Source organism: Halichoeres trimaculatus, unplaced genomic scaffold (assembly GCF_033239565.1).
Source record: "Halichoeres trimaculatus isolate MK-OKI-2021-1 unplaced genomic scaffold, fHalTri1.1 fHalTri1_scaffold_11, whole genome shotgun sequence".
Taxonomy (NCBI): domain Eukaryota; kingdom Metazoa; phylum Chordata; class Actinopteri; order Labriformes; family Labridae; genus Halichoeres; species Halichoeres trimaculatus.
The window spans coordinates 4,446,955-4,465,433 of record NW_027437189.1 but is presented as its reverse complement, the minus strand read 5'-3'; the positions used below and the strand labels follow the sequence as shown (position 1 = coordinate 4,465,433).

Below are 18,479 nucleotides of genomic sequence, written 5' to 3'. Positions count from 1 at the left end.
TTCCAACAACTTAATTTATCACATTATCTTGGGATAACAAAATTACAGGGGAATTTTCTGATGTTCCAGACAATAAAACTAGGACAGACTTTGGTAAAGAACTGGTCCAGCTCTGTTCAGATGTTTGCCAACAAACTTAAAAGACAACAAGACAGTCAAAAGTAGAAGTAATTCATAAGTTTTTCCATTAATGACCATAAAAAAGCTTTAAAATAAAGTTTATACTGGTCCAAATGAAACTAAGATAAAGGTAAGTAAACATCCTGAAAGTATTCCCAAATTTCTAGTTAAAAACAAACAAAAAATTCACCCTTTCTTGTATTTTTGGTGACTCTTTTCCAAGAAATAGCTGTCTATAACCTTTTTTGAGAAATTGTGACTGATATTTTTACAAGCATTGAAAATTCTCCTTTTGAAATGTATTTATTTATGTTTCTTTGAATGAATGGGTGACAACATTTGAGATTATGATTCAACACTGGGGCGCCAAGTTGGCTTACCTCAGAGGTTAAATCCTGCGTCACATGCGCAGAGGCCACAGCCCCAGGTCTGATGCTCGACAGACGGCCTTTTCTGGATGTCATAGACTTGGAGGTCAAATCTGAAAAAAGTAGAAAACATAACAAATAAATTTAAAAATATTTTCCATTTTTATTAAACTAGCATGAAATTAAATATGACTATTAGACAAGGTAAGAGGCTTAGGGCCCTTAATGCTCTTTTAATGTACACACTTGTATCAAAATCAAAACATTTGTCTTACTTAACACTTTTTAAGGTCAACTTTCAGTTTTATTTTTATTTTTTTATGTTTGTTTCGTTTCGTTTTATTTTGAAGGCCTTATTTCATCCCTGTTTTTTTTTTTTTTTTCAATGTTTATTTAACAGATAACAAATTACAGACAATCAAACTGTTCAGGAAGACGTAATGAGGCGAAATAAAGAAAATAAATTAAGAAAAAAATATAGACATGTTGAAATAAAATAAATAAGTACATGTACTTTACATAACGAATGTATTAATTAAGGCACTTCTTGGTTTAGGCTAACTTTCAGTGTTAAACTAGCCAAACTCTCCCATTTGATAGTACGTATATGTTGTTAATTTGAAGTTCCCAGTTACCTGAATCCACCATGATGTTGGACACCAGCTAACTTAGCATTTAGCCACTCTCCCGTTAATACAGCATTACCGTATAATGGTGCACGTTAGTAAGAAACGTTAAAGTTGATTATTTTTGTCAAACTGTTAGGCGGGCTTCTTCGTTAGCACAGTTAGCTTGCTCAGTTTGGCCTGGAGCAGCTCCACAATTCAACTGAATGTGACTCACCTGCAGTTCGCTGTGTGTCCATCGGGTGTCGCTGTGGAATATCTGAGCCCGCGCGGAGCATCGGAAGGTGAGGCCGCTGCTCTTTGATTGGAGGAAGTGAACCATCAACAAAGAAAGATGGCTGAAGTAATAGAGCTACAGAAACTGAAGGTTTGAAATTCTTTTAATATACAACAATTACAAAAATCAGGTAGATTTATGGAGTCGAATATAGTTTTAAAGGTTTTGATAAGTTTTACTAAAGAGCGGGATTATCGATAACGGAGCGGTTTAGATGATTAAAAGTGTTTAACGGTCGTGAGGCTGGGAACCGGCGAGTGTTCACGTTGTTCATTCAACGGAGCTAGCGCCACCAAAACACGTTGAAACGCTAACTTTGGGATGAGAAATATAAAATCCAACGTTTTAATCGATGAAATACTGTTCGGAAAGTTTAATCAGATTATTTTAACCCTGTATGCCTGACCTCCACACGTCTATTAATAAATGGACGTTGAATATCCGGTCAAACACCGCGTATTTCAGGCTCAACTGGTTTGTTAGGCGCAGATCATTCACCAAAACAGCTACTGGTATTTAGCTATTATATTTTTATTAGCTTAGCCACAACAAGCATTTTTTTTGGCTCACAATGATATATAAATAAATTATTTTAATGTGTTATTTAAGCACAAAGAGGATATACTCCATACAGACATGATTGAAAAGTAGGAACTGGGCAAAACAAGATGTTATCTATCAGTTATCTTTTTTTTTTAATGAGATACGAAAAAAAATACTAAGATATTGTAAGGTGCATTATTATATGATAAGATTTTACCACTCCACATTTCCATTCTGGTTGTAAACATTACAACAGTGGTGAACAAGATGTAAATCTGGGTGCTGGGAGGGTTGCAATCTATGTCCATCTAAGTTCTTTGTGGTAAATGTTTATGTTATGGTTTTATCTTTTTTAGCTTGCTGAGCTGCGGCAGGAGTGTGAGGCCCGAGGTCTGGAGACCAAGGGAAACAAAGGAGAGCTCATCGCAAGACTTCAGGCCTATCTGGAGGAGCATGGTAAGATCAAACACTCCAAACATGCCAAATTATATTTGTTGTGGTGGAAACATTAAAATCTGATTTAAGATGCTGCTAAAAACTCCTCATCACCCTCCTTCCTCTCTCTGTTACTTGATATCTTTGCACCACAGATGAAGACGTGGATGTAGACGATGTTCTGGCAGAGGACACAGAGGTAATTTGATTTTTCTGTACAATAGCACTCTTATTTCTGTCTCAAACCTCTCTGTGATGAGGAGTTAAAAGTTTTCATTTTACTTTCAGGACTTCACAAAAGTTGAGAGCGCCAACAACGTGAAAGTCACTAAGGATCCTGCGTCTGAAGAGAATGAGCCGTAAGTGTGTATTATTAAAACCACATACTATCGTGACAAACTAATGCATTATGTAGTTATGCTAAGCCAGCCCTCCTCTCTCTGGTCTTTCAACAGGTTGTTGATTTTTTTTAAATTGTAATTTTCCCTTTTTTTTTCCTTTCAGGCCTGTTGATAAGAAAGTGGTGAAAATCACACCTCCAGCCACTGCCGGTGAGGTACGTACAGCACATCTGCTTTCCCTGATAATCCAACACTTCACATAAACATGTAGATACAGTGTGTGAGTGCCCAGCACTGGATTGAAAACACTTATAAACAGGATTTGTTACTCAAAGCAAACCTAAACTTTTACATTCAAATGTGAGAATAAATAAAGCTATAGTAAAATCATATTTTTTTAACAGAAAGAAAACTTGTGTCATCAGCAGCATGTTTTCTGATCTCACATTTCACCTTTTGTTGATCAGAGGCTACAGAAGAGAGCTGAACGTTTCAACTTGCCAGCAACAGCTGAGAGCAAAAAGGCCATACGTGCTGCAAGGTAAGACTTCACCAAGACTACCAAGTTAGAGAGGATGCTATGGCTTGGACCTCATGAGTTTATAAATTACACTCCACTCAATAAAGAAGAAACCTAGTGATCAGATAATCACAGGTTGTTTTCTCTCTTAGCCTGAAACACCCAGATCGCTCAGGTCACTTTTTACAGGTTGGCCTTCTGTTCCCAGAGTCAGATCCAAATACAGAGAAGCAGCTTTTAGCTTTTAATAGTAATGATACATTTTATTTGTGGGCACCATTCAAGACGCTCAAGGTCACCTTACGTAACGAGTAAAAAAACAAGAACAACCAATTATATAAAAACAACAAACAGCAGAAGTAAGATTGGCGAGGTCAACCAGAATAAGCTATTAGAAACAAATGAGTTTTAAGCTGGGATTTGAAAGAGGAGAGACAGGTAATGTCCCGGGTAGTTTGAGGAAGACATCCAGAGATGAAGGGCAGCACGGCTGAAAGCTCAGGACCCCATTGTAGATAGGCAGGCAGAAGGTGTAGAAAGAAGCATGGAGGAAGAAGATCAATATAGTTTATTTGGTATTTGATTGGTAGCCAGGGCAGTTGGTGAAGAACCGGAGTGATGTGATTTGCACGTGATGATCTGGGCAGCTGAGTTCTGAACCAATTTGAGTTTGTGGAGGAGCTTGAGTGGTAGACCAGAAAGAGGGGAATTACAGAAGTCTAAACAGGAGGTGGCCAGGGTGTTAAAGAGGATGGCAGTGCTGGTGAGTGTGAGAGACGGGTGGAGGCGGTTGATATTACGAAGGTGGAAATATGCTGACCGAGTGATGTTATTGGGCTACGAAAGACAGGGTACTGTCAAAGATGACACTCAGGCTCTTTACTGTGGGGGAAGGAGAGACTATGGGGTTGTCAATGGTTAAGGAAAAGCTGGGGGTTTTTGCCAGAGTTTGTTAGGAGCTGACAAGGAGGACACTGTTGAGTTTTAGACAGTTGTGAGTGAACCAGGATTTAACCTCAGCAAGGCAGTCGGAGAGGGATGATTGGTGGCGGGATGGAGTCAGGCTTGGAGGAGAGGTAGAGCTGGGTGTCGTTGGCATAGCAGTGACAGTGAAGTTTAAATTTCCGGAAGATGAGACCAAGTGGTAGGAGGTAAATAATAAAAATAAGAGGGCCCAGGACAGAGCCCTGGGGAACACCTGGGGTGAGACGTGATCTGAAATTTTTGATTTGAACAAACTGGTGCCCGTAAAACCAAGAGAAGCAATACTGCCAATAAGAACGGAGTGAGAAATTGTGTCAAAGGCGGCACATAGGTCCAGGAGGATGAGGATTGTCTCTAAATATCTGAACAAACTACAAGAAAATGACAAGTGTGCTGAAAGTCTATTATTTTGAATCCAGGTTGAAGACTCAACTTATTTCAGCTTCACTTTGTATAGAAATATTGCACAACACTGCTCTTAAACTTTATTCACTTTATTTACTCATTGTTTTCTTTTTCTTGAATTTAAATGCCCCTTTTCTCAATTTTGATATTGATTTATTTGTTTTTCCCCTGTTTATTGACTCTTTACATTTTTTATGTAAAATTGTGCTATACAAACTATGAGCTAAATGCAACCCTGTTGAAATGTTGACGCTCTTCCTTTCCCTCCAGGTTTGGCACAGCTGAAGTGACTTCCACTGCTTCTTCAGGTCTGTTTCCACTCTTTCTTTAAGAGTTTTCTGATTTTTTTATTCTGTTTTTCTCCCTCAATTGGATACCAAGATTAGACTTTAGAAACACAACTGTGGATGCCATAAAATCAAATCCATTATTTTAGGAAAAGGACAGAATTAACTCCATGAAGCATGTGATGATACAGATTTGGGGCCCAACATCAGCAAACACAGTGACACCTAGTGGCCTTTGAAACTTATTGCAGCCTTTTATGAACAGATCACAGCTTATATCTACTGTTTCTTCCTTTTTGTGCTTTGACTCTAGTCATCATTTTCATACAGTCTGTCCAAACATCCTGGATCTTTCAGTTTCTATGACTCTACACTTAAAGATTTGATTGTTTCTGTCTGCTGCCTCTCACAAATCAACTCTTTCCTCTGTCTCTCAAACAGGTCCCATCGCAAACAGTAAAACCGCGGTAAGTTTTTACAGTATTAGATTCTCAATGTGTTTGACACATTTCCCTACGTTCAGGTAATTATTGGATATTAATCAGTGTTTTATCTCATCCAGGTAAACGTTGATCAGCTGAAGAAGAGGGCAGAAAGATTTGGCATCAACGTTTCATCTGTTTCACAGAAGGTAAGAAACGCATCTTTAAGTTATTTTGTTTGAGTCTACGGATGTCTCTGTAGCTTTTCTTCTCCTGTTAGAGTCCAAATTTGGCATCAAAGTAAAACTTCTGTTATTTTTTTATCCAGCTTGAGGAAGACGAGAAGCTGAAGAAGAGGAAGGAAAGGTTTGGAGCCTTAACAGCTTCAGCCGCAGGAGCTGACGTCGAGGTGCTTTTTTGTTTCTTATACCCACACATCTTTCTATCCTTGTTTACATCAGTCAGTGACATTTCAACGACAGCTCAGACAAAACTAAAGATGTGTTTTCTGTTTCATTTTCAGGCGAAGAAGCTGAAGCGTGCCGAGCGATTTGGAAATGTTTGATCGATGTTTCAGAGTTGTTTCATTCTTTGTTTCCTTTTTTTTTTGTAAAGCGTTTTAACGGCTGCACAACAGGTATCCCTGAAGACGACACGCGTCACTAATTTCTACAACTCTCTGTTAATCAAAAGTACATTTATGTATGAAGAAAAACAAACAGGTGTGTTAGATCATTTAAACAGATTTAGGAAATAAACCAAGTTTTCAGTTTCTGCAGAAAAACTTTTTGTTTTCCATCTTAGATATAACTTAATAAAGGAGTGTTTCTCAGTCTGTTAGCCTTTAAGCATAATATTATTCTTTCTTTTTCATCTTATCATTCTTTCTCAATAAAAACAAATAATTATTTCTTTTTTCATTCCCAAAGCTGCAGTGTAGCCCAGTTTTGGAGTTTGTTTTTTTTTAAGCTGAGTCATCCTCCAGCTGCTCCACAGTAAAAGCTTCTCATCCGTTTGTACTCAGTGACTCAGGTGATTAAAACCTGAGGCACCTGGAGCAACTGAAGCTGAAGAGTTTGGCTGACATCAGTGATTAAAGCTTTCATGTTTTGGGGGGATTAACATAACTTTTGTGATTGTTTTGAAGGTGTTTCATCTGGAACTGACTGTTAAAAATCGATGCAATGATGATCATAATCCAGTAGAGCACTCACATGTGTTAAAGGAAAAACATTATTCCACTCATTGTGCTTGCACTGATACAAACCAGCATCATGTCAATATTATTAAACTCACGATTTGGGTTGTTGAAAACAATTGGCTGTGGAATCTCAAAAGTTGGAAACTAAAAAGGCACAAGGGCTCAGAAATCAACGGGATTTGAGTTCTTACAAAAACAGAAGTGAAGTGGAAAGAAAACCTTTTATTTTGAAAGGGCACGTGATGAGGTTTTTTCAGTTTAAATGGTTTTGCTCACCCACATGTGTGTAATTGTACCTTTGCTTTTTCAGACAGGCCGTTCATCTCTCTGTAGGTCTCAATGCTTTTGTTTTCTGTCCATTTTATAACCTTTTGTGATTTAAAATAAATGGTTTTCAATTTTTTGATATCAGCATTGTCTTCTTGTCGTACTTTGAGATTTCACCGACTCTGTAAACTCAATCCTCAGATCCAACCTCCCATTTTGTGAAGGAAAAAGCATTTACGTAAATTAGAAACCTGGACACGTCGCCACTGGGAGCATCATACCAGAGGATTTGAACACACGTCTCCCAAAAACTTAAACCCATATGTAAGGTATCAAACAGATTTCAAATTCTTCTGATATTTTTTGGCCTTCAAAAAAAAAACAGACTAGCAGCAAAAACAGTCAGATCAAGGGGGTTGTTTTCAAACTTTTTGACTGAAAGCTTTCTGAGAGAAGACTTTTTTAAATATGAAAATACTGTCTGCATTTTGAAGGACATCAGACTCAGCTAAATGCAAACTAATTTTTTGCCCACAGAGGGCGCCAAAGTCATCGTATACAAAAGGAATTTTGCATCCAAACATTATGTGAAAGAGCTTCTCTAAAACAACTTGTTCCGGATTTCACAAGTCTATATATTGTGGTTCTGGATCAGGATCTAGACCAACGTGGTTTAATAAGTTTGCTGTGATGATTTTGATTTAAAGGTTTGATTTCAGTGTTTTTGATACAGGTTGCCCTAAAACTGGATTATATTGTTAGTTTAGATTTTCTTAAAAACAGTATTAAAGATTGTCTGATGAGCCAGTTCACATGTGTCAATGCTAAATGCTACTTTGTGCAGTTTTCTTGGCCAGGGCTTAGTTGTAAAAAACTTTTTAAAGTCAATGAAGGTTGCGAGTTTCATAAAGAGGATTAGGGCCACTGCCAAAAGGCCATTTTTATTACTATTTATTTTGAATTCTGGGATTAAAATCCAAATTCTGACTTTTTTCTCAGAATTCTGACTTTTTTCTCTGAATTCTGAGATTTAAAGCAGAATTCTGACTGTTTTTTTTTCTTCTTAATTTATTATTATTATTATTATTATTATTTTTTTTTTTTTTTAATTATTATTATTATTATTATTATTATTATTATTATTATTATTATTATTATTATTATTATTATTATTATTATATTTTATTTTTTTCAGGGAAAAATGTAATTAAAAAATGTGGGTTTATGTGTATCTTTTTTCACTGACCCAAACCCTCCCTGTACACTTTAGATTTTATTTTACTTTATTTTTTTTTTTTTACTTTGATTGATCCAATGTTGTTTTCCAGTTATTTTGAATTTTATTAGTATTTTTGTTTTGATATATTTTTTAATTAAATACGCGGCATGTTACATGTTTAGAAGCTCGATACCTGTTATTAATTTATTAATTTATTAAACTAAAGTTACATATTAAAAACATGGAGCGCCCTTCTGTGGTGGGAGATAATAAAAGAGTGTTTTAGTGACCCCTGTTGGCCGATGGATGAATTACATCCACGTCACGCCGCAGCCTGACGTATGTTCCTGTGACGCGCAGAAATTTTAAACTATCGTCCTTCTCAGTGATGGCGGCTTCGTTTCGTTCTCTCCCTGCAAGCTGTAACAACAAATGGTACTACACCCGACAACAGATCGACAACAGCCCATCCAGGAGAGCTGGACTAGACCCGGACAAAGAGCTGTCCTACAGACAACAGGCGGCGAACCTGCTGCAGGACATGGGACAGCGGCTCAATGTGTATCTTTGTCGAGGCCCATGTTAACGTGCTAGCTGGTTCGGGTTAGCTTCTTGTGGAGCCGGTTCGCTCCAGAGGGCGACTAGTGTCTGTTTTTGTGTTCAGTAGGAAGCTATTCTGTCTTCATTTATACTCTCAGTAGGTTTTTAAGCGGCTGTGTGCGATTTAATTTAGTATAAAGAGCGAGCTAACGCTACTTCCACGGCTAACCCTTGAAGGCCTGTGTGGTCGGCGGGCCTTCAGGACGTTAGCATTAGCATCAACTGTTATTAAAACTGTCTTCATACCACAGTTTAACGCATAAACATCCCTTAAAATCACATATAAATGGTGTTTCTAATTAAGTCTCATAATAATATGATCTTTAGAGCACACAAATCATTTGTGTTAGTTTGATAAACAACAGCTCCAGGCTAACCTCTGGCTGGTGTGTGAAGCTAACTTCTTTAGTGCTTTGTTTTTCTGCCTCTCCTGTAAAGTAAAGCTGATGTTATGTTCAGTTTTATGAGTCTAAATCAATTTTGAACACCTTCTTAGCACGTTAGGTGATATTTTGGCCCTTAAATTCAAGAAACACTGCTTTGTTTTGATGTGTTGTGCCTGTTTGCTGCATTACACTCCTTAACTTCCTTGTATCAGGTCCCAACTTACTATTAATACAGCCATTGTGTACATGCACCGGTTCTACATGGTCCAGTCCTTCACCAAATTTCACAGAAATGTAAGCATAAAACAACATCACTTTTCCCTCCATCTCTTTGATTCTGGTATATCAGTGATCTTATAAATACATTGTACCCTCTCAGGTTATATCTCCCGCTGCACTCTTCCTGGCTGCAAAGGTGGAGGAGCAGCCCAGGAAGCTGGAACATGTGATCAAAGTGGCACACGCATGTCTGAATCCTCAGGATCCTCCACCAGATGTACGCAGCGATGTAAGTGACAAATCCGACAATGTTTCTCCTTTAAATGTTTTGAGAAGCCATGCTCTTCTTAACATAAAAGTGAAATTTGTGTGGCATCACTGGTTGGCCAATATCTTTAGTCTTGGTTTATACTTCTGCATTGACCCTGTCAGCTTAGTGGTTGATTCAGTTGCAGCATGACATTCTTGTGCGTTGACTCGTCTGCTCTGTGGACATTGTGGTCTCTGTGCTAGTCAGAGCAGCTGTTTCCTGACCCGCTGCATTTGCTGGTTGCCTTTTCACATTACGCGCAAACTGTGGGAAATGTTGTCGTTGGTAATGAAGCAATTATTACAAAGACTAATAGAGAGGAGGTGTCAGAGGAGCTGTTTGGGTTTGCAGTCAGACCTTGTTGGTCTGTTTATCAATTCTCAGAGTCAGATTTCAGATCAAAAACACAACCTCATGTGTAGGCCTGTCACGATAATCAATAAATCAATTAACCAAACGATAAATAAAAACGTCCTCGGTAAGTTTGCCAGCCTCGATAAACTGACACGTGCATGCATGTTTGCTTTCTTCCCATCTTTCGACCAAAGAGGCTGAATGAGAAGATGGCTCACTACGTCTATCTTTCCAAACATCGGGGTGCATAGGTTTTATAGCGGATTTAGCAGATTTATAGCAGAGTGAGCATCTGTCAAAAAAGCGATCTTTGGGGTGAAGACGGGGCTGCTCGCACGTACACACGGAGAGAGCTGAAGCGAGCGTCCTGAGGGGTAAGGAGGAAACACACGCTAATATGAGTGATGGCACGAAAGACGGTTCTTAAGCCGCCTGCCACAGTCCCAGTGTGGGAATATTTTGTTTTTTTATCAGAATGAACAAAGTGTGAGCTCATGAACACCAACGACCTAATATGTCGCATTTGTTTGAAAATAGTGGCGACGAAGAAGAAGAAGGGGAGGTGCAGCGGAGCCTTGTTCTTTGACAATCTGCTCTTACTGAGGCTTTTGGTCTGCAAAGTAAATAGAAATAAAGGCGCCAAATGGTGGGCGCTCAAAGACAGCTACATTGCCAAAGAAATGCAGCCCTTCAATACGGTTGAAAACCAGAAATATTAAAAATGTTTGACAGACAGTACGGATTGACTGGGAAAAAGTACATGTTACAAACAATTCAGGAACTGTATAAACTCCCTTTTATTTAGGCTATAGTTTTTATTGTTGGGTTTTTTGGAGTTTCGTTTTTTCTTTAGAGACAGGGTCCATGTTTTATCGTTTTTGATTAGTTTTAATTATTTTCATTGACATGTATTTTTTCTAAAAGAGAGTCCATTTCATTTTCATTGTATTTTTTCTCTCTCTTGTTTGTTAAATTTATTATACTTTTTGTTTAATTTATTTTATTTACAAGATCCTGACCTTGTAATTACAGTTAAATACTCTTAAGAAATTAAAGTTTCTTGCTTTTGATATGGTGTACTCACTTTATTATCCCATTTATCATAATTACATCAATGAAAAAATGGAAAAAAATCAAAATTATTTTGACAATAATATTGTTTATAGGCAATAATGTTTTGGAAAATTATCGTCTAGCTAAATTTGTTATCGTGACAGGCCTAACCTCATGTCTCATAATTTCATCCAAACACTCGTGAAGATGACCTTGTATCATGGCAACAGTAGAGGTGGATTCCAAAGTGTCTTAAAGAGACAGTAGCTGTAGTGAAGTGTTTCAGAGAGAAGCTGAAATGAGCTTGAGATCAGTAATATTTCTTTGTAAATTGTAGTAAACTGATTCAAAGCTATCAGAAAGATTATTCATAGTCTGAAGAGGGAGCATAATATTCGCCTTCAATGGATTGGATCTTTTGATAGCATGGACTATGAAGATTTCAAGTGTTTGTTGATTGAAATAAGGCGTCTTGGATTGTTCAGACTCTACAAGGTCGTATAGTCTGGCTGATAAAGCTCATGTTTTTCCGTCACAGTGTGATTTTTCTAGGCGGAAACATTTCTTGCAGCAGCAAGTGCTGGCTGTGGGCTCACTGCAGCAGTTTGATGACGTCTGCTCGTAGTCATAGCTGACCTTTGTGCCAATTCAGGGGTCAAATGAGCAAAAGATAAAGGTTATTTAACGTTAGATGAAGTTTTCAGCCATCAAGGTTATGTGATGTTTTGTGGTTGCTGTGCACAAGTATTCACCTTCTTTGAAACTTTTCATGTGCGTCATTTCACAACTGCAAACTCAAGTTTTATAGTCTGGACCATCTTGAAATGATCATGTACGAGTAAAAAAGGGTTGAATACTTATGCATTTCACTGTAGCTTCATTTATCTTATCTGTGAGGCTTCGTGAGCTCCTCGTAAACGGCAGCTGTAACATGTTTGACAAAGGAAGGAGGCCTCGCAGTGAGTAACGTGCCTATCCTTTCAACCTCAGGCTTACCTGCAACAAGCCCAAGACCTGGTTATTCTTGAGAGCATAATACTGCAGACTTTGGGTAAGTTGGGAAAGAATGACTGGGTCTGATTATAAAGATCGTTCTGCTCTGTTTAACTTAAAGAAATCACATCATGCACTCTCTGATTTGGGGCACAGAAAAAGGGATGGGTACCTTAATATTTGGAACGATATGGTACCAGTATCCGGTTCCTGGCAGTCAATATAGGTACTAAATGGTACCAATTTTTGGTACTTTTATTTAGGGCTGAACAATTAATCGAATTTAAACCGACATCACAATGTAATAGGATGCAACTTTCAAATCACAAAGGCTGCAATTTAAAAAACAAAACAAAAAAAATTAAAGTGCATTTACTCTAGTTTGTGTTTTGTTACTGATGAGAGATCAGTATGATTTCTATGCAATTAATATTTAAATTTATGTTCACACAGTGTTTCTTTTTCATTTTATGAAAAAAGTGCACTCCACATGTTGACATATTTCAGTGGTTGAACCAGAGATTTGGTCTTGTTTACATTTCTGCATTTTATTTTATGTGAGATCCATAGATGAGAGGATTCATATTTATTTTTTAATTTTATTGTTCATAATAGGCCTGTTGTTCTGCAGTACTTTGTTCCTTTTTCTGATTTTGTTTAAGGTAATTAATGATAATTTTATTACAGGTCTGCAAGACCTGAAGTTAAATCAATCAGTCAATATTCTACTGTGATTGTAATAGTTAAATAAAGGTATATGTTATTTGTAAACATGACGTGTAGGTCTGGCAAACAGGAAAAGAATGTTTGTATGTTACACTATCCTTTGTTGTGTTGGTCACACTATAGAACGGTTTATTACTTGTGTTAAGTGAATAATGTAGAAGATAAATATAACCCCCCCCCCCCCCCCCCCCCAAAAAAAAAAAAAAAAAAAAAAAATTGCATGCTAAATCACAATATTAGTAAAAAAAAAAAATCGCAGTCAGATTATTTTCCAAATCGTTCAGCCCTACTTTTGTTTGTTAAAGTGGCAACAAATCTTAATTTGTTAAATGATAAAATCTTAAAACTTTTCAGTCTATTTCTCCATATATAAACATGCTACGTTGTGTTCATGACCAGCATGGAGAACTGCCTACTCTTCTACTCCCTCACAGTCATGCATGCATTCTGGTCCCTTAAAGTGATACTCTGGGATGGAACAAGTTGGGTCCTATTACAAGATTTAGGGCAGAAATTACCCCTACAGCAGTGTTTCTGTGCAGCAGAAGCCCAGAGCGCTCACACCAAACACCCCCTCCCTGCTCCTCTGCTGGTTTCCTCTGCACTCAGACGGGGCCATATTTTACTTGACCAAAAACACAAATAAACGGACTCCCACCAAAAAACTCTGATATGGGTCTGCATTCATGCTTTATTTAGAGAATTTTCAGCTCGTTACTTTCACACAAAAACACGGCTAAATAAGGCTCTAGTTCTCATTGTGGCGTAAAACGACGCTACCTCCGCTGCAGAGCCACAGCTGGCTACGCTTGCCGCTTAGTGTATCAGTCCGCGCGCGGCGTGCCAGATATAAACAAACGCAGGTAGACTGCCAGGACGAAGAGACAGCATGAGAACTAGAGCCTTATTTAGCGGTGTTTTTGTGCCTAAATGCATCCTTGTGACTGTGATGGAGTGGAAGAGTAGGAGATTTTCCATGCTGGACATGAACACGGCATTGAAAGGTTATATATTGAAGAATGAATATGCTAAATTGAAAAAAAAAAAGTATTTTATTCTTCAATAAATTGATATTTTTTTACCACTTTAACACAGAAAGTACCGAAAATTGGTACTGATTGACAGGTGCCAGGTATAGGTACCATATCGTTTCAAATGTGAGAGGTATCCATCCTTATCTGCGCTTCATCCTTTGATCTTTTTCTCACGGTTGCGCCGCTCTTTCTCTCTGAACTACCTTGTCACAAAACCTTAGATTGTTTTTGTTTTGTTTTGTTTTTACCAATATTGATATCGGTAAATGTCAGTTATCGACCATTACAGCAACGGATATTGGTATCGGGCAAAATTGCCATTTTGGCTAAAAAGTACCTAATTCAGTACCCATCCCTACACAGGAACTATAAACATTTCTGTTTTTCAGGGAGTTTTTCTGACGTTTCTTTACAGATTTTGTTGATTTTCCTCCAAAAATCTGAATCAGTGAAATCTAATCGACCCTCATCTGTCTCTTCTTTAAAACAGCTTTTGAGATCACCATCGATCATCCACACACTCATGTTGTCAAGTGCACTCAGCTGGTCAGAGGTGAGCATCGACTCTTTGAATCAGATGAAAGTCTGTGTTGGTAGTTTTGGCGTATTTGTAAGTTTTCTCGTTAGGTGATCCACTTTCAGGTTTTAAGTATGTTTTTTTGCTCTGTTGTTGTTCCAGCGAGTAAGGATTTGGCTCAAACATCATACTTTATGGCCACTAACAGGTATATCTACCGTTCACAGAAAAATCAGCCTCTGTTCCTGATAGAGAAGTTCATCAAGCTCTATATACTGAATGTCTGCTCTCTCTTCCCCTATTCCTGATTTTTCTTTTCCTTCCTGGACGTATCCTGCCACGTAGTCTGCACTTGACCACGTTCTGCCTGCAGTACAGTCCACCCGTCGTGGCCTGCGTGTGCATCCACCTCGCTTGCAAATGGTCGAACTGGAAGATCCCCGTGTCGGCGGACAACAAACACTGGTGGGAGTATGTGGATCCCACTGTGACACTCGAGCTGCTCGACGGTACGTGTTGTCCGTGTGTTTCCTCGCACTCCATTTGGTCAAGACGAGATGTTTCAAAAGAGCTTGGTTTCATTTTGTTTCAGAGCTCACACATGAGTTCCTGCAGATTCTGGAGAAAACACCCAGTAGGTTGAAACGGATCCGCAACTGGAAGGTACGACAGAGAAGACCCCTGGTTTAAGATCTAATTTACATGAAGCGAATGCTCGTGTAACCGTTGTTTCCTTGTTCCCAGGCCGGAGGTCAGACGCCGAAAGCCAAGCCCAAAGTCCAAGAAGAGGGGGACCAGAGAGACACCATGATGAACATGATCTCCATGGCCTCGTCAGAAAGCACCGTAGCGGGCCTCATGAGCCTCTCAGCTCCTCCCTCCGCCTCCTCCTCTTCAGCTGCCGGTGAGAAGGAGCGAGGAGCGTCCGGCAGCGCCCAGACGTGGAGCGGGAAAGGACAGCAAGCTGCACCCGAGTCCCAGCTGCCCAACAACGAGGTCCACGCTCCTGCCAAGGTGTCGCTGAGCGAGTACCGTGCCAAGAACGCAGATGTCCTCGCCGCCCAGAAGAGGAAGCTGGAGAACATGGAGGCCAGCGTGAAGAGGGACTACGCCAACGCTGCTCAGGCTCTCATTGGTCAGCAGCAGAGGAAGGACAAGCAGCAGCATCATCACCAGCAGTCGGGCTCCTCCTCTGCCGACGCCTCCAACCCCTCACCCATCATCCTGAAGATCCCGCTGGAGAAGGAGAGGCACGACAGGAGCTCTCTGAAAATGCGCCTCCCCCTCGGTGGCGGAGGAGGCGGCGGGCACGGCGCCAGCTCCAGGGGTCAGGACCAGGACATCAAGGTGAGGATACGAGTGCCTGAGAAGCAGAGAGGAGGCTCAGGAGAGGAGGGGAAGAGCAGGGACAAGCACAGAGAACGCTCCAACCATCATCACCACCATCATCATCACCACCACTCCTCCTCCTCCTCCTCCAGCAGTGCCTCCCTCTCCTCCTCACACAAACACTCATCCAGCTCCAGCGGGGCCACAGGGAGCAGCAAAAAGGTGGCGAGCGACTCCTCCAGAACTGGCTCGTCGTCCTCATCCGCCTCCCGAAAGAGGACGCACTCCCAGGACCCCACGGCGGGCTCCCACCCCGCTGCTAAAGTCAGCAAGTCCTCGAGGAACCCCTACCAGCTCCCGTCCCTGTCTTCCTCCTCGGGGCAGACTCTGGGGCACGGGGGCGACATCCTCCCTGCACTGAGCCTGCAGCACCACCAGGGGAGCTACTCACACTCCAAAAGCGACAAGACGGACACGAACGGGCACGGTGCGGCGGCGGGGGCTCAGTCGAACGAGTACCAGGATACTTTTGAAATGTTGAACTCGCTTCTGAGCGCGCAGGGGGTCCAACCGGCGCAGCCGTCCATGTTTGACTACAGATCCCAGTACGGGGACTACAGGTACTCTGGAGGCTCCAGAGGGGGGAACTCCAGACCTCCTCCCTTGCCTTCAGAACCGCCTCCTCCTCTGCCGCCGTTACCCAAATGATTTCCTGCGCAGGAGAAGAATTCTGTACATTGTACTTGACATCCATCGTGTTACATTAAGTATTGTATCATTTCTCACCCAGCGTTTTTTACAGCAGAGAAATGTACCCATGAGTTTCTCCCTGTCCCTGGGGCAATAATAAGCGGCTTTAAAAGCTCAAAAATGTGATTTTAAAAAAGAGAAGTGTAGATACTATTTTTTTCTTTCTGTTTAATGAAACCAGATGATGGGACCTGTGTTTTTTTTCCAACCAACGCTGTTTTAAAGGAAGTCATCCCCTCAAAATCATGAGAGAACTAAAGATTAAGGTCACAATCCTGTCGGCTCTTCTTAAGATTGTCTTTTTATAATGTTTTTATAGCATGTTATTTATTAATTGAATGCTTTTAACAAAAACATAGTCTCATTTTCTACCTTTTTAAGGTTCCCCCTTTGTTATTTTCAGACAGAGGGATATTTCTTCATCAGAACTGTACAGGCTAGTTTGAGAGTGCATGTCTCCAAAGCCATCTTTCTAATATTTTCTCCTTGTTTTTATACTTTCTTTTGTTTTTTTTTAACACCATAATCTCAAAAAAAGAGGTGACTGCCCTGGCCCTGGAGAGTAAAATATTTTATTTTATGCATTCTTGGGTGAAATTGTAAACAGATTGTAAGATGTTTAAAAACAAACATGAGATATTTTTTACATTTTGTTATGGGAAATTGCAAAAAAAAAGAAAGAGACAGAGATGTAAATTAAGGAAGTTTGTTCTATTTTTTTTTTTTTTTTTTAGATTTTGAGTGTTGCAGTCATTGTTTTAAATGGTTGTAAAATATTCATACTCAGCTATCTAATCAGTACACTAACAGTTAAAGTTCATACCAAGGATAAAAGGACCACGGTTTATCAAAGAGCTCAAACATATCCACTCAGTGTGGTCACAGTGAAGGAGGAGACGGGAAGGCAAAAGCAACAAGAGGAGAGTTAAATCCTCTATTTTAGCTTAATGAAGGAAGGTTTTTGGTGATAACTAAATTTAAAGATGAAACAGATTATTAAACACACCCTATACGACTGAAAATGGACGTCAAAGTGATGTTGCTATGAAAACTGCTCCCTCTGGTGGTTGGCTGCAGTATAGGCCAAAAATCCATCTCCCCGGTTATTCCAGATGGGCTGTGGTCAAACTTTAAAAAAATACACCTGGTAGAAATGTTTCTCATGTCCAATTGTTGTGGTGATGTAAAGATATCATTTGGCGGTGTTGTATTCAAGTCCTCTTTTTTTCTGAAAAGTTTAATTTTCATTAGTTAAAAGGGGTTAAAAACAAGGTTTTACGTCACGTTTAACGATGATTGACAGCTGACGTTGTTGTGGTTTTTTTTCAGGGATTGTAAAATATGTCAGGAGGTAGAGTCAGGAAGTGATTAGACTCTCGAAAGAAAAAAAAATATTATCTTGGTCTATGGTAGGGATACACCAATCCAACTTTTCTGGTTCTGGTATTGATACCGATACCTGGGCTTTGGGTATCAACCAATACTGATCCGATACCAGTGTTAAATCATAACCTGCACGCCTTATTGTGGGATAAGACTGGTAATGGTTTGGGTAAACGGCAAAAAATGAGTATTTGGAATTACCGAAGTCAATATTTATTCAAACTATAGAATATTTAAATGTTTATAAGAAAAATGAAGCGTCTGTTCAGTTGTTAACTTTTATACCCTGTAGACTGGTAATGCAGCAAAAAACAAAATGAGAGCATCAGAGGAAACATTTCAAATCAATTAATCAATTCCAGGATCGGTATCGGTGCATCCCTAGCATATAGCTCGAGCAGCAACATGCTAATATTTCTTTGTACCCTTTAGCATGTAGTCCCACCTTTGGCAGGTCTAACAGGCTGAGCACAAACCTGTAACCCCCACCTTCAAGGTAGACAAAATACACCCTGATTCATCCTAACCTGACATGCTTCTGCAGTTTCTAACCACCTTCTGTGGGTTTGCATGTTCCAACAATGCAAACACAGCTCCCTCCTCCTCTGACTTGCATCCATATTTTGTGTTTTTCATCAAGTTTTGTGCAAGTTTAGGAATTCTGCAACAAACTGTCCCTCTTCTTTTGTCTCCTTTCGTTTAATGGAAGTGCAAAGGGCTAAGCTGATCACAATAATAGCATTTACAGATAAATCACTGTCACCATGACTACCTGTTAGATTTTATTTCACATGTTGTTGGGTGTCAGTT

The 18,479-nt window shown here is 39.6% G+C and overlaps 2 protein-coding genes across 3 annotated transcripts; both read left to right on the top strand.

Moving 5' to 3' along the window:
* Window positions 1-1,377: 1,377 nt before the first annotated feature.
* On the top strand, window positions 1,378-6,889 carry sarnp (SAP domain containing ribonucleoprotein). Its single transcript, XM_074681549.1, has 11 exons — window positions 1,378-1,481; window positions 2,291-2,390; window positions 2,525-2,568; window positions 2,658-2,728; window positions 2,874-2,925; window positions 3,178-3,251; window positions 4,890-4,927; window positions 5,348-5,373; window positions 5,469-5,537; window positions 5,657-5,737; window positions 5,852-6,889. Exons 1-11 carry the CDS (start codon window positions 1,449-1,451, stop codon window positions 5,891-5,893), a joined length of 630 nt encoding a protein of 209 aa, XP_074537650.1. The 5' UTR covers window positions 1,378-1,448; the 3' UTR covers window positions 5,894-6,889.
* A 1,481-nt stretch (window positions 6,890-8,370) lies between these two features.
* ccnt1 (cyclin T1) lies at window positions 8,371-17,857 on the top strand. 2 transcript variants are annotated; one of them, XM_074681975.1, is made up of 9 exons: window positions 8,371-8,576; window positions 9,214-9,295; window positions 9,381-9,509; window positions 11,928-11,988; window positions 14,181-14,243; window positions 14,361-14,415; window positions 14,553-14,716; window positions 14,800-14,870; window positions 14,952-17,857. In XM_074681975.1, exons 1-9 carry the CDS (start codon window positions 8,404-8,406, stop codon window positions 16,242-16,244), a joined length of 2,091 nt encoding a protein of 696 aa, XP_074538076.1. In that variant the 5' UTR covers window positions 8,371-8,403; the 3' UTR covers window positions 16,245-17,857. The 2 variants fall into 2 exon arrangements, with proteins under 2 accessions (XP_074538076.1, XP_074538077.1); XM_074681976.1 differs by having other exon boundaries at window positions 8,372-8,576; window positions 14,370-14,415.
* Window positions 17,858-18,479: the final 622 nt, after the last annotated feature.